Source organism: Bombus vancouverensis, chromosome 1 (genome assembly GCF_051014615.1).
Source record: "Bombus vancouverensis nearcticus chromosome 1, iyBomVanc1_principal, whole genome shotgun sequence".
NCBI classification, from domain to species: domain Eukaryota; kingdom Metazoa; phylum Arthropoda; class Insecta; order Hymenoptera; family Apidae; genus Bombus; species Bombus vancouverensis.
In genome coordinates, this window is record NC_134911.1 from 23,933,008 (window position 1) to 23,949,153 (window position 16,146).

General features: G+C 33.9%; 1 protein-coding gene across 2 annotated transcripts; it reads left to right on the forward strand.

Annotated features, from left to right (window-relative positions):
• The first annotated feature begins 1,835 nt into the window (after positions 1–1,835).
• On the forward strand, positions 1,836–15,566 carry LOC117159477 (DNA polymerase delta subunit 2). 2 transcript variants are annotated; one of them, XM_076623300.1, is made up of 7 exons: positions 1,836–2,827; positions 3,631–13,879; positions 13,990–14,291; positions 14,369–14,579; positions 14,653–14,857; positions 14,941–15,233; positions 15,310–15,566. In XM_076623300.1, the coding sequence occupies exons 2-7, from the start codon at positions 13,663–13,665 to the stop codon at positions 15,426–15,428; spliced, it is 1,347 nt and encodes a 448-aa protein (XP_076479415.1). In that variant the 5' UTR covers positions 1,836–2,827; positions 3,631–13,662; the 3' UTR covers positions 15,429–15,566. The 2 variants fall into 2 exon arrangements, with proteins under 2 accessions (XP_076479415.1, XP_033195238.1); XM_033339347.2 differs by having other exon boundaries at positions 1,836–13,879.
• Positions 15,567–16,146: the final 580 nt, after the last annotated feature.

Genomic DNA, 16,146 nt, shown 5'->3' on the forward strand with positions numbered 1-16,146 from the left:
TTATAATCGTTATTATAATTAATTTATTAGAAAAGGAAAGGAGCAAAGTGAGTGGCAAAAAATGGGAATTAAATCGAGTATCTTCGATTCCCAAGAAAAAATGGTTCTTCCCCAAAGAAAACGATTCTTCTTCGTCACCTTGTACTTTTTCTTCTTCTTCTTCTTCTTCTTCTTCTTCTTCTTCTTCCTCTTCTTCTTCTTGGGGGAATCGTTCGTCGTCATCGATCCTTCTTTCGAGTCTTCATCAGGTCCCATTAGATCCGCGGATTATTGAATCGAGCGTAATTCGAACTGAATCGCGAACCGTGACTACCGACGTGGAAAAAAGAGGAAAACGAAGGCTCTCGAATGCCTTTCCCAGGGCAACGTATTCGCTTGACCTTAACGTAACATATCATTTTACAATTAAAAAAAAAAAAACAATAGTTGTACTGCCCAAGATAGAGAGTGAATGAACGTGATCTGCGTATATATGTGTGCGTAAGTGTTATTAACCGTAACGTGTGAGTGTTGAACAATTTCTAGCTAATTAGAGGGACGATCCACGCGATTCTACGCGTCCATATTTCGGCCCGAAAAAAGCAAAGTAATATCGTACAACAAACGCGTGAAACCGAACACACCAAAATACACAAGAAGCGATTACTCGTGTGAACGCGCGTTTATCGTCGATGTCGCGCGTGACGACGCAACGTTCTGTCGTCGACAAATTTTCATTCGAACCTCACTCTATTAAAAAAGAAAAAAAAAGAAAAAAATAGGAGGAACTTAAGAATTGCGACGACGCTTCGGAAAGAAGAAGCATCGTCGCGGTGTTAAAAAGTATAATTCTTCGGCACTCGCGGCCAAGCTTTTGCTACTTTTGTATGAAAACGACGAAAAAAAAACTTACTTATTACGCCACTGAAGCTGTGAGAAATCTGGAAGACTAAAAAAAAGAACAAGAAGGGATGTGTTAAAGGAAGAAAGATAAAACGGCATACACGAAGTCGCGATCGAGCGACACGATTTTTCGATATCCAGCTACTCGTATCGCTTGCTGCGCTATTAATTACTCGACAGCTCAGTCGCGTTCCATTGGCTCGTTTTGGATCTTTTTCTTCTTTCTCTTCGACTTTGTCGGCAGCGCGTCCACGATCTTGAACTATTTCCGCGAAAATAGATACATAGACAAAGTCATTGAAATTATAAAATTGGTTATATCACTAAGATATCTTGATTGTTCGAAGGATACGCGAACGATCGACTTTGTTGCTGTTAAGAGTTCGTTTAAATTATAGAAATGCGAGGGTTCCTAAGAGATTAAAGGACTCTGAGAATCTTTAATCACAGATCGAAGAACTTTCAAAATTCAAAGGAAAATACATTTTTGATAATACAATTGAAAGGAATTAGAAGAGATCCAAAAATTCTCCTTAAATCATATTTCGAAACGATAATTCTACCAACTAAAGTCAGTCGATTTTCATCAAAATTCGCCGATCATACTTTCGATGGGTAATGTTTCTTCGTTCCGATAAAAATGCGGAAAAGTAGGATTTTCGTCGTCGGAAACAAAAAAACAGATCTAACGCGTATCGAGAATAGGCCAAAACGAGCTGAAGGAATCGCTTTCACCGAAGACAACCAGCGAAACTAGGAAAGAATAGAGAAATATTCAGCGATAAGAATACGCAATTGTTAGATTGGACTCGAGAGAATCAAAGTTTCTTCTTCGACCGTGTATTTTTCGTTGTACAGACACAACCAAATTATTAAACCATCGAAATTGAAATTTATATACGAAATTGAAATTTATATTGAAATTTATATTTATATATTTATATTTATATTTCTCGACTACGACCCATTCAGTGAAAAAAACCACTATCGATACAAACCTGGATATATTACGTTAAAGAGGAGGAAGGAATCAACGATCGTGTACAACAAAAAATCACGAATAGAAGATAGCGAAAGCTGAATAAACGAACAACAGGAGAAATCGATTCCGTGCGTGATACGAAAATCAACCGATGTAACTGGTTAATTCGCAACGCGAAAGGAACATTTGCAATGAGGTTCGCTCGCTCGCGATGAATCGTTTCGATTGAATCTAAAAAGTGCTTTACAAGTGAACTAAGGAAACTCATATCAGTAGGCAGTACGCTATACAGTTTACAATTATATAGAATGGCATTTCGCATAAGGATTAGTAGAAACCAATATAAATACGGAAAGTATATATATATACAGATAGCTATATATATATATATATATGTATTGAAGTAAAGGAAACAAATATATATATATATGTTTATCATACGTCGTGAACGGAATGACGAAGAGGAGAGAAAAGGGAAAAGAGAGGAGGGGGGAAGAGAGAGAGAAAAAAAAAAGAAGATAAAGCAAAGTACACGCGAATCAGATATTTTGTACTGTGACTAAAGAATTATTCTAACGAGTCCGTTTTTGTTTCTTTTTTACATACGTATATGTATATAATAGATATGTATATGTATACACGCGAAAGCACAGGCAATGGATCACGAAGAAAGAACCCGAACGAGGCTGACCAACCGTGTGATCGAGAGCTTATAGATTGTGGATCCCTTGGATCATGTTTTTTCACGCTAGCTAAAAACAAACGACGAAATCAAGAAGAATTTCCAAGAAATCGACTCTCGTGGATCGTGTAACGAACGTTAACGAACAATCGGGGGACGTAACTCGTCCGAAGAGCGTGGCAAGTCTTTATCGTGTTTCCTTAAGAACGAAGAGGAAGAGTCCATCGCGGCGACAACCGTCACACTATCGATAAAAGGCAGGAGCGTTTAAGAAAGCACAGGTAAGAAGATGCGATCGAGAAAAAGAACATGATTCTCCGCATGATCCTGTACAATCTACAGGATATTTTCTACGGAACACGAAGAAGATTTTTATGCAATAGGAAAAGGAACGAAGAAAACCTGCGTTCTCTTTGTTTAAACGGAGGAAATATATATATATATATAGCTGACGAACACCAAAGACATCGATACGTATATCTATCCAAAGATCGCGAGGATATTTAGACGGCAGTGTTGTGTCATCATTGTGATACGGTGTTATAATAAATCGTCGAACACCCTGTGAACGGTGAAAAGTCGTGTTCGGCCGAAGGAAACAAGACGTGCGAGCTCGAAATTTCGAAGCGAGGAACAGGGCCGACGAATGGAAATACACGGATGAAAGATAGAGAAACGAAAAACCTGCCACATACACAGATAAAATAGATCCCGAATCCGTCCTAACGAGACGACGCGCTGAAAATCGACGAATCTCCCGGCCGGCGCGTATCAGCGCCGCGAGTCCGAGTTTAAGAAAAGTAGGCCAGTCTCTCGAAACGGTATTTTTCCAAGCATCCGAGAAATTATTTTTGATCGCGTAACCTCGCTCTCTGTCCACGATATTCTTCACCGGAACGCTGGTTAGACCGAAGCAAACGTGTCCATAGGGAGGCCTTCGGGTGTCGAGCTACCGAGTTTCGAGCGTTTCATTCCGTAAATCGTGACCACGAGCTCGCACGCCTTGTAAATCGATAAGCGGGAGGAAGGTAAAAATGACCGTATCTCGTGACCAAGTTTCTCAAACGATATTACGTTTTGATAGGATCGAAGTGTAAGATGGAGGAGTGGGAATAGAGGCTGACCACGACGACACGAATGCTCAGCGTTCCACCGAGAAGGGAAGGAAGAGGTATTCTTAATGGAAGAAGTATAGCGCAGCCGTGAAATAACGGCTGAACATGTTTCGAGCGTCTAGGTAAGAAAATCGATGAAAGTACAAGAAATCGAAGGGCGGCACGTTCGCGTTTAACGTTATATAATTATTTCGCGAAAAATAACATTCGCAAATTTCGACATATCTTTGAATAAATGTTATCCGTATTTAACGCAATTATCACACGAATGGAAATTACATTTGTGTAAATAAATTTCTATAACTCGAAAGCGTCCGCAAAAGTTTCATAGATGATCGATGTTGCGATATATTTGCGAAGGATGTTGTAATTTGGATAAGAAATATTTGAAACGCGACGAAATTCCAGGCAGTAGTAGGCAAGATTACTCGCGATTTATTAACATTTTAACTGGTAATTTATACGATTTTAGAACTTGGAAAGAGAACTGTAAAAATGTAATGGTCGGTTCTAATCGTCGTTCGAGAGCGATCGATTCGCAGATCGATTTTCTATCGAGGTATATAGAACGACTTTGTGAAAAAAGTTTTACGCGCGATCGCGCCATACTTCTTCCAGCAATCGAGTAGGTTACAAGGAACGTCGGAATAAAAGTGATAGGAACGCGAAATCTCGCGACCACGTACAATAAGACATATCATTTTTTCTAATATACCCGGACGACGTAGATTCTCGTCTAAATAGAGTAAAGGAAAAAAGAAGGAAAAGAAAAGCGAGGGGCTTTTGAAAGTCTTCGAAAATTGTCCTCGATCGATCGTGACCTACCTTATCGACAATTTTTTCGATCTTTCTAATCATTGAAAGTAATAAGAAAGTGGTAAAAAGAAGAAAGGAGGAATAGGTAAAGAGTTTAAAGGTAGAAAATCGTCGAGTCCATACATTCCGAAAGTATAATACGACGCATTAATTAGGGACCGTAGCTATCGTGTATAAATATTTACAGATATTAGGCTCGGCTATAATTTAAACGCTATATTTATTATTATATACAAAGGTTTTAAGGTGTTAAAGAAAAAAAAGAACTTGTAACTCGTTCTAATCTATAATAGCATACATCTCGTGATGTTTTTTCTCGTCGAGTTTTTCGAACGTTTCGCGATTAAAAAAACGTGTGTGATCGTAGATTGTTCGACGTAGTTGTTATTCGAAAGGGATTAATAATGTCGCGTGCGCTTCTTTTCCGTGCTCTATGTGTTTTAGTTGCACATCCGTCTGGCGATGCTTCGCGTATATTAGCGGAAGTGACGTTGCCTGAAAGTAATTTTTATCCCTCTGATTGACAGGATGGAGTCGAGGCGATCTACATCGTATATTTCTCAAATAACATCGTCCCCATCGATCGCAACTATCGTTTGTTACCGTTAATCGTTATTTATACGCATTTACGGGAAATTTGCAAATACGGGACTTATAAAACTATATACGTAACTTATAAAAATATATAAAATATCCAAAGTACGGTACTCTTTATAATTTCCAGTCTTTATAATTTTCAAAAAATATGAATTCGCGTCATTATTTCCAAGATAATATAATCGATTCCGACTGACTCCATTCTATCAGTTATGTCGATAAATACACTGCTCAACGTAGATAGTTAGAAAACGATCTATCGATCTTACTTGTAAACATAGATATTATTATTTAACAAATCGTAATTGAAAGTTTTCGTATATTATACGCGTACACCATGGTTTCGCATACACGACACGCGAACAATTTTCGCAAACCGATGCAACCCATATGCACCACGATGAAAGTGCGCGCAATAATTGCTTCTATCCGACCTTGCATCCGAGTTGAAGCCACTTTCTGCGTTTCAACAATTCCACAGCCGATTCTATTCGGCCGCAATTGGAATCAACGCTCCGTATCTCATGCGTGATATCGTTCCCTGTAAACGCTCTCGTAGTTTCCTAGCAATCGTTCCAACACGTTTTCTTAACACGAACGGCACATCAAGAAAATTTCTAACAGCCAGTCCTTGTCCCGAACAACAGTGGGAAAAGCGATTCGATCGATAGGTAGACTACGAATAACTTCGAATAATCTACGATTCTAATTAAAGCGCAAATAGCAATTTCTTCGTACGATATATTTGACGAAAAAACGTATTTAAAAATATCCTCTTACTTTTTAAACTTATAATTCGTAGAATTATATTGAAAAAAAAAATGGGGCATACAGCAATTAAATCTTTCTTTATATAAAAGTGAAATATTTCAGACTACAAAATCTAACAAGCACATAACTACGCTTTATCGTGTTATTTTCGAACCTCGTAGCCCGAAGAACTAAAACCGAGGAAATCTACCACCAAATGATTTACGATATATTTTTGTACGAATGGTGTACGATATATGTATATATGTATTTTTTTTTTTTTTTATACTTCGAATCATTGATTGTACCGAGCAGTGTATTTCACCTTTCAACTCGAGATTTGAAAAAGAGTCTCGCGGTAACGCGGATGTTCCATCCCATTCATTCCCGCGGACGATCCGCATGTCGATAGTCAATTCGTCGATATTTTACACGAAAAGATAATTCCTGACAGAAATTGCCGCGTCACCGATCCTCGTGACGTTGATTCAAGTCGATTAATCGACTCTTCTAATAAAACAATTAGGAAATTCCGTGAAACGTCTGCTTCGACGTTATATGTATATTACATATAGGTGTTTTTATTCAAGGAAATTTCATTCTCGCTATCAGATGTTCTTTGCACATAGGTACCTGAAAGGTTCGACTATTTATTAATTTGTCAAGGCTGCGTAAACAATCCCAAAGAATAAAAGATGCTATTTTACGTGTCCGTGATGGTGAATCTCATAGGTATCTCTTAAGCGTGTAATTATCGTGGTACAGACGAACAGCGATTCACATATCGTCATGCGTCGCCGTCATAATTTTACTACGTGAAACTAAGTGGAACAATGGAAATCAATTTTCTTTTTGTTTTGTAAATATTCGATCAAAGATTGTCTAATAAAGAAAAGAAAAGAATAATCTACCTGTAGGAAATTTTGAAGAATCTTGGATAGAAAGAATTTCTGTAAATCCTAAATACAATTTCAAATGTAAAGAAATTCGAACAGAGAATCTCCGTAAGTTCCAAGAAATCTTACACGGAGGATCTTTACAAATCCTGAGGGACGTTAGATAGAAAGTATCGGTAAATTCTGAAAAATCTTCAACAGAGAGTCTCTGCAAATTGTGAGAAGTGTCGGAGGATTGCTCTTTTCGGAGTTTTCTTACGTAATAAAATAACTACGGAAATCGCATAAACTTGCGAGAAAGTATCGGTAAATTTTGAAAAATCTGCAATAAAAAAAACTCTGAAAAGTGTTCGACAAACGAATGCTCTGAAGATCCTTATATAATAGAATATCTGCGGAAAATCCATACAAACTTGGGAGAATTTTTGATAAAAAATTCCCCTATGCTCTGGAGAACCTTCTGTAAAGAAGGAAGATAGATGTTGCAAAGCGAACCATACATATCAAATAATAAACGATAATCTTCATTATCGACGTTTACAATTGTGCATAAATGGGATAGTTATTAACGATGGCCACGATGACTGGCTCGATCGTCCGTGGACATTGATTCCGACTAATTAGAATTATAGAAGCCGATCAAACAAGCCTCGATCGAAGAATCGATTAACAACGATGATCACCTATTGGAACGATGAAATTGTAAAATATCGCAGAAGTAAGGAAAAGGAGGGGGGTGGGGGAAATATTACACATGGGAAGACACGAACCAAAACAAAGAAAGTCTACACTTATTTAACAACGCACTCGATAATGTATGCGAACGATGAATACAAGAATTCGAGATCTACTTACTTATATAGATATTTATGATATTCGTGATAAACCGATAGGGTCGAAGCAGATGAGAGTTATATAAAAGGCAAAGGAAGCGTGTGAAATTAGTAGAATCGATGTCTACGCGTCGAACGACGTTTATAGAATGGGTGCATCGTCGAAGGAGAACGATAAACGTTATTATGGTTGAGTTAAACACCGAAGTTTAACGATGTAACGATGTACAGGGTGGTTCGTCATTGATGAAACTTATTTAACGATCGATTTAGCATTGAAAATTATTCTTTTTAACTGTAAATTATAATTTTATATTATAGCTGCTCTGTTTTTTATAATAATTATACGTCTCTAATATTGCTTGTATTTTTTCGAAAGAGTAATATTCTCTTTATTATTGACTTCTGATTTCAAATAAATCAACTGTAATTTAAACACAATCGTGATCTAGTTTTGACGTTTTTCGATGCTTGATCGATCGTTAAATTAGGACCTAAGAATAACGAAACATCTCGTATATGTAAAAAGAAAATTCTTGAAAATATAACAACGTTTCAATGTTCATAATTAGCTGTTTAAATAATATCTTAAAAATGCTGTCTACTTCGGGTTTCGGAAGATCATCGATAAGCGCGTTTAAAATAAGTTGTATGATTTTTATTTTTCACCAGCGAGATAATTGCCTCGACGGAAGGCGCGACGAAAATTATTCAAACACATTGTGAAACAGAAACTGGTGTTGCACAATTCCAGCCTTTCGTAACAATGTTCGCAAACTAGACGCGTAAAAGGTCTACTTTCCATCTACTAATTTACCACTAATTAGCTACCATCCGCTTATGAATCGCAATGAACGCGACTCCAAATCACTGTTGCGTGCTTAACACCACTTAACTTCGACTTCTTGGTACGAAATTGTACTAAATTATGCGCATAAAAAGTGATTAACGATGAAAAGAAGGAAAATACGAAGAACCTCTTACGCGCAAAAAATCAGCTGTAATTAAGTAGCCTGGCATTGGTAATCTAGAATTTCTGGAACAAGGTAAAAGATCTGCCTTCTAAATTCTACTTTTTAAAGCTTAATTAGTCTCCGTTCAAGAAGGCGATTTCCAACATTAACTTACGACAGATAGATACTCGCGTTTAAATATTTTATCGAATATTTGTTTTTCTATAATCTAATAATTTACATAATCGTATATCCAGTAAAATAATGAAGAAAACGTGAAAAATATGTAGAACGTAAAATTGAAACGTAAAAGACTTGAAAGCTGTTTATCCTCCGTACTTGTATTTCGTACTGTACGATTAATTATTCGCGTCGATTATCTTCTCTAGAACTTATTAATTTATTTAATTATGTATTTAATAACATTTATGTATTTACCTACATAGAAAGCAAAGTTTCAACGTTCTTACTATCCCATATCGTACCAATAATACGATATATTTAATCTCGTTTTCTCTAACTTATTTATTGATATTTATAATCTTTGTGATTTCGCAACAACCAAAGACAAGATACCTGTTGTATTGATAATAAACCGCGTATTTAAACGAAAATTATTTATATCCAAAAAGAAAGAGGCATTTCATCGTTGATAAGCACACCTAAACAAACGTCGTTCGTTGAGTAGACATCTGTGAATTTGTATCTGTGAAAATCTATACGTGTAATCGTAGTAGCACTTTGTACTACAGTATTTGTCCATGTATAAGAGAAAGGTTAATCGCGTAGCATATGTCCCTGTATTTATTTGCCTGTTAGTTTCCTGTCCTGAAGGACCTAGCATCAACATATGTACGTTCTAATATTAATAGGAAAAGAAATGATTTATTAAAGAAAAATGGAACATTTAGATATTGGAAAAAATGCCAGGGTCTATGTATAGTTGTCACTATCACGCAAGCTTTGTGTATGCATTCGTTATATGCTGGGTAGGATAGATAATCAGATGACCAAATGTTCCGAATATTCGACTCGAATGATTTCATCGAAATCCGAATACTCGAACGAACGTGCTCGATTTATTCGAATCAAACCAATGAATTTGAATATCGCCAATCGTATCAAATATCTTAAAAGATATTGGTTGATAATTTTAAGATATTTCTAATTTTATATATTATTGTAGATTATTGGGAAATTTAATTGAATTATTCTTTTTTTTTTTTTTTGGTCCTTTTCTATTTGTTGATAAAATTTTAAATTTTGAAAAACCTCGAACGCATCGTTTGAAAATTCGAATAAATCGTAGTAGCATTCAAATAATTGGAAAAGAATTGAACAATTTTCTAATTGAACTTATTCGATCGATCGAATTATTTCGGATATTGTTTGAATGACAGATTGACTCGAGTCAGAGTCCGATAAGTCGAATTCTATCGGATTCGATAAGACGATTTTTCAATTATTCAATTCATATAGTCGAATACTCAATACGAATCGAAATCTAACCTCGAGTAATCGAATATATTTCGAGTGCTCTCGGGCATTCGACTTTCAACGTGGTGTAATAACACTCCGTTGGTACATAATCACTGATTATTTAAGAAAACACGTTAAATTTTCCATGAAAGTACATAACACTATCGAATATAGCGAGCCCGTGTAGGAAAACTAAACATCGAAAGAATAACTAGAAAGTCGAGCGGGAAGATACTATGAAAGTTTAAATTTAAACTTCTTAGGTTAACAATTTGTTAACTAGAATTTTATTAAAACATGTAGGATGAAAGTATGTTACAAAAATCGATCGTTGATTTAATCAAGGATGTCGATTATTATTCTTAAGCGTTATTTTAATGTACAAACTTCGATTAATCGTTAATCTCAGTTTACACGAAGTAGTCTGAAAAACAATTGTATGCGAGTATGCGTTGAAAGATTATACTTTAAAAGATTTACTTTCCATAAAACCATAAAAGCTACAAGCTCGACATGTGTAACGATAGGAAAATTTGTATTGGAAAGGAAACTAAATTCACGTCATTATTCACGCAAAATAGAAATTAACGAACAGGAAACGATGTTCGGTGACATTTATTGTTAGACTACGGGTTTTTATGCATTTATAAGGAATTTGAAAGTGCAAAATTTCAGAGAATGCGCATAATGTGAAATAATGTATAAATCATCCAAAGTATATCGCTTTCTATAATACTTGGCAGATGAAACAATATTTTACCAAGTCTGTGCTTTTTTAACTATATTATCAAAAAAGTGAATTTCCATAAAAATCAGCAGTCTAATTATTATGTTAATCGAATCTATCGTGTGTAACGTGATTTAGAAAAAGAAAGATAGCGACGTATATACATATTACAAAACACTCTCTAATAGAAGACGCCCGAATTGTGATATGTTTATAATGTTTATAAGCCGATACCTGTTCACGGAAAAAATTCATTCAAATGGTGGGCCGTCGTTCAGCAATTGCTTCGCGCTCAGCAATGTCGTTTACACTGCAACGATCTGCAACGATCATTTCTTGTTCTTCACACCTGGTTATTGCACGTACACTCGTTAGCCGCGCAAACGATTACTGACACGCGCCATATTTTATCAAGATATCGATACGATTGTTACTTCGAGCGATCGAGTTATATTCGGACGGGTATATTCAAAGCGTACCAAACGCAACGATTCATTTGAATTTTTCATTAAGAATGTTCAATTTTAATAGATTGGGTACGTTTTATAAAAAAAAAAAATAATAACGTGATAATGTTATTGCGTAGTTTTCGAGATATAAATTTTTAATTTACTTTTATCATGAATTTCGACACTTTTTATCGCAAACGTATCATCGATCTTTCTCTTGATCGCAATACTGAAACATTTTCTTCCGTGAACAAACATCGTGGATCTTGTTAAACAATGGAAATTATTCCGACAAATTCACACATATAACTAGAGTAAGTACGTGTGTGAATTTTCAATTCGATGTACGTATACACATTGCACATATTAGGTGAAATTGTGTAGAAAATGTCGTTAATTGAGAACAGAATTAATTGAGGATGAACATTAAGAAAAACATTAATCCTCGTTACTTTTAATTCTATTAAATTAATTTAAATTTTTATTTTACAAAAAATATATACATAAGAAAGAAAAAGAAGAATCTAACTGTTCTTGATTGACGATCTATTCTTGATTAATGTCGTAACGCATATTTAAATACTTGATGTTGCGAAACATCGCGACCGACAAAGCCTCTCGATCGAAATCGAGGAAGCGATAGAGGACAACTTCAAACGTATGGTTCGATGATAAAAAACGGGGACGTGCCGGAAAACTATTTAAAAAAGAATCAGACAGAAAGAGTGAAAAAAAAGAAACAAGAGAAACCGGCTGATTTACTTTTACTCAATTTTAATTGAACACATGCGTAAAACAATGAACACTTCATCCTCCGCCAACGGATATAAATGCGAGATTTAAAGTCGCCAATACGCACGAGTCATGTGTTTAAAAGAAGCAATTACCCTAAAAAGAATCGCGCGTAAGAGTTACTTACTAGGGTGTTTTCGTTGAAAGATAAAAGGATAAAAAAAAAAGATAAAAATCCCAACGTATTTACGAGGTAGATAATAAAAACAACAATAATAATAAATAATAATAAATAATAATATTTAATTATGATAAAGTAATAATGATATAATAATAATATTATTAATATTAATATAATTATAAATTAGTTGCAGCTTTCTGTGTAAGGTTATTGTGATATTTAAAAAGAAAAAAAATAATAACTTTACCGTAGCGATATAAAATTAATTCAGAATTAAGAATCTGATATTTAGTGAGCAAATAAAAAAGAAAGAAATAACCAGTATGTCGACGGGGCTTTTGAGTGATGCCTCTCCGCGATCGATTCAATATGGTTACGTATAGAGAATGGATAAAGAAAAAAGAAAATACAGCGACCCGTGAGCGGCCGCGTCTCTCTCTCTCTTTTTTTTTCGTCACCTTCTTCACGGGCGAGGTTAGAACGACAATCTTAGGCCTCGTCAAAATACTGCCGGATACATAAGGACATTCCGAAAATCGGTCGCAAACTAACGCCAGCTGATTAGATTAAGCTATTTTTTTTGCAGTCGAATTCGAATGCAAACAATTACAAAAAAAAAGGGCAAAGTAAAAGAAATAGACGGAGAAAACAGAAAAACGAAAAGATTTTGATCGAGCTGTTGCACGTATTAGTGCGAAAGAAATTCTTGCGATCTGCTTCGATTATTCGGAAAGTCCATTTTGCATCTGGATCAATCCGTCCATAATATGTCTCACGCTTGAGGCATTTGCACAAATCTGTGCATATTAATCATTGGGACTACAAAAACATATCATCATATGTAATGGTAATGATACCGTATACATATATATACATATGTATACATATATATGCACATATATATACATATATGTACATATACATATATATATATATATTTAAAAAATATTAAGCAATAAGATTTTATTTATATGCCCGTAGAAGAAAAAATTGAATGAACAACTGCATATCAACACGTGTGTCTGGGCAAGGATTAGCTTATACATGATATATATATATATATATACACATATATATATATAATTAAAATATAAATATATATATGTATATTAATATATATACATATATATAGGTATATAATCTTTACTTCGTCGTTGTCAGGCGTTAATGTTAAACTTAATTATCATTAATTAATTATTAGATTGTGAAAGAATTTCTTCAGGTTCTAAGCAAGATTTGGAAATAATAAAACGAGTAAAATACATAGCTTCAAGTGGTTTTTTTACTAGTCCCCGCATCATTTATTATATGTTTTACTTTTTTATATTACTTTTCCTTTCTCTTTATTTCAAATATTTAATATCAATTGATAGGAACGTAAAATATTTTTGGCAAATTTTGTACACTAAGACAAAGTTGTAGTAAAGCTAAAAGATATCTATTGTATTTCAAACTTTCCATACAAGTGGTTTCATGGTGGCGCTAGTGAGATTAGCGTTTCAGACCAATTTGGCGGTAAACCCGGTATAACCGAGTGATAGCTGAACGTAAATTATTTCATTAAATTTTGCATATATCTGAGTCAGAAATGGTTCATAAAACTAAAGAAGAATGTAATGATTTATTTGTGAAGCCGGGAAAAGAGATGCCAGAAGTATTTGAAAGGGAACAAGCTGATTATAAAGATCTTTCGAAAAAGTTTGTAAACATGAAAAGTGACTATTCTAAACAATATGCGCACATATACTCTGCTAGACTTGCCGAATTAAGGGATGTTCTAACACCGCGTGTTAAAGCTAAATGGGGTATGTTTATTAATTTTTCTTATATTACAAGGTTATGATCATATAATAAAAATATATATAAAAATCTTCTTATGGATAATATAATGCGTATAGTTTTCTTTCTCGCACAGGAAATGTTCCAATTGTCAAATTGGCCGATTTAGAAAATTTAGAAAACCAACAGTGCATAATAATTGGCACATTGTATAAACACCAACCATGGAAACCATCAATTTTAAGGGAACTTAGTGAAGAACATCAGTTTAATGTTTCCTGTTCTAAACCAAATTATTGCTCAGAGAAAGATCAACCATTTCTGGAAGATGAAATGTTGCGAATTAAATTAGTAGGCGAGCAAGTTGATTTAAAGCAAATTGTTACCGGAGTTGTTTGTGCTGTATTAGGCAATGAAAATAGTGATGGCACATTTATGGTAATTTTAATTCTAGAAAAGTATAATTATTGTTATATTTTTCTTATGTTTAACGTAACAGTGATAATTCTATTTAGGTAAAGGATTGGTGTTTTCCTGGATGTGCGCCAAAAGAATCTTTAAAAGAATGCATATCACAAAAGAAGCTGGTGATAGTATCTGGATTAAATTTATCTAATAATTGTGACAGTTTAGGGATCTCCCTTTTTATGGAATGGTTGTGTGGAATGGCTGGTAATGTAACAATACAAAAGGATAATACTTCTATTGTTCGACTCATTATAGCAGGTAAATCACATTCGCTATTATAAAAATTATATATAGTACTATAATTGTATAATACTTTATTGTCTTTATTAAGGTAATACCATAAAAAATAATGATACATCACAGGCTGCAACAGACATAGCTAAAGGACTTGGAGAAGCAATAAAATCTGTAGATACATTCTTAAGTAATTTAGCAACATGTTGTTCTATTACTTTAATGCCAGGAGAACATGATCCCACCAACGCTATGTTGCCTCAAAGACCATTTCATCCTTGTTTACTGCCTAAATCATCTAGGTTTGTATATATCGAATTGTATAAACAAGTAATTACCACATTTTATTATGTATACACAAATTTATTCTATTTCAATAACATAGACTTGAAAGCTTTAAAAGTACCACAAATCCATGGATTAGTAAAATTGAAGGCCGAATAATAACTGGTACTAGTGGTCAATCAATTCAAGATATCATTAAAGTAGCAGGTGAAACTGGTATTTCAGCTCTTGAATGGCTAGAAAAGACCTTATTATGGAGACACGTGTGTCCAACTGCTCCAGACACACTATTAGCTTGCCCATACTACAAGAAAGATTTGTTTATTATGGAAACATGCCCAGATATATATTTCGTGGGAAATACGGACAAATTTGAAACGAAATTGTGGAAAGGTTTGTAAAATATTGTAGCAGAATAAAAGCTACGATTTTTACTAAAATAAAAAGCGATTAATAATTTAATTTTTAGGTGATGAAAATCAAATTGTTAGATTAATATCTGTTCCACGTTTTGATACGAGTCAGACTGCTGTAATAGTAAATTTAGAGAATTTAGATACCCAATATATTTCCTTTAGTAATATTTAAATGAACCTTAGTCTTTCAACTGTGAGGATATTAAGAATATTAACTGTGTATATTTTAATTCTGATTCAGCATAAATTTTATATGAACATATATGTAAGATTTTTCAAATAAAATTCAAATATTATTAAAAAATAACAAGATTGTGCAGAAACACACATTTATTTTAATCCTGTTTATTTTATATTCATGATGTGATAAATTAAATTTCATGTAACATTTTGATATAATTTGTGATATTAATCAACACATAAATAGTAAAAGTAAAACATTTTCTATCATTGCCTGTTTATTTTCATTCAAAATGTGATGTACAAAATCTAAGCGCATGACTTTTAAATATAGGTAGTATGTTTGACTAAATATAAAATATGTAATAAGAGAGAAATTACATATAATATCACAGATTATTAAAAAATTATGAAATCACAGTGACGTAAGATTTTGAACATGTAACTTAAACATGAATTCATGCTTTATAAATTATAAATAAGAACATAACAGTCAAAATACAGGGTACAATTGTTTCTTGATAACAAAATATTATACGTCATTTACTTTTAGTACTTCATTTCTTTATAAAAACTAAAATTTAATAAATATATCAACCTTCTGTAGTTCTATCTTCTTACCTGTAGATAACACAAAATCACGTAAAATGCATAAATTAAATGTAAATGATCATATACGTGTCCTTTTAAAATTTAATAGGTAAACTGCT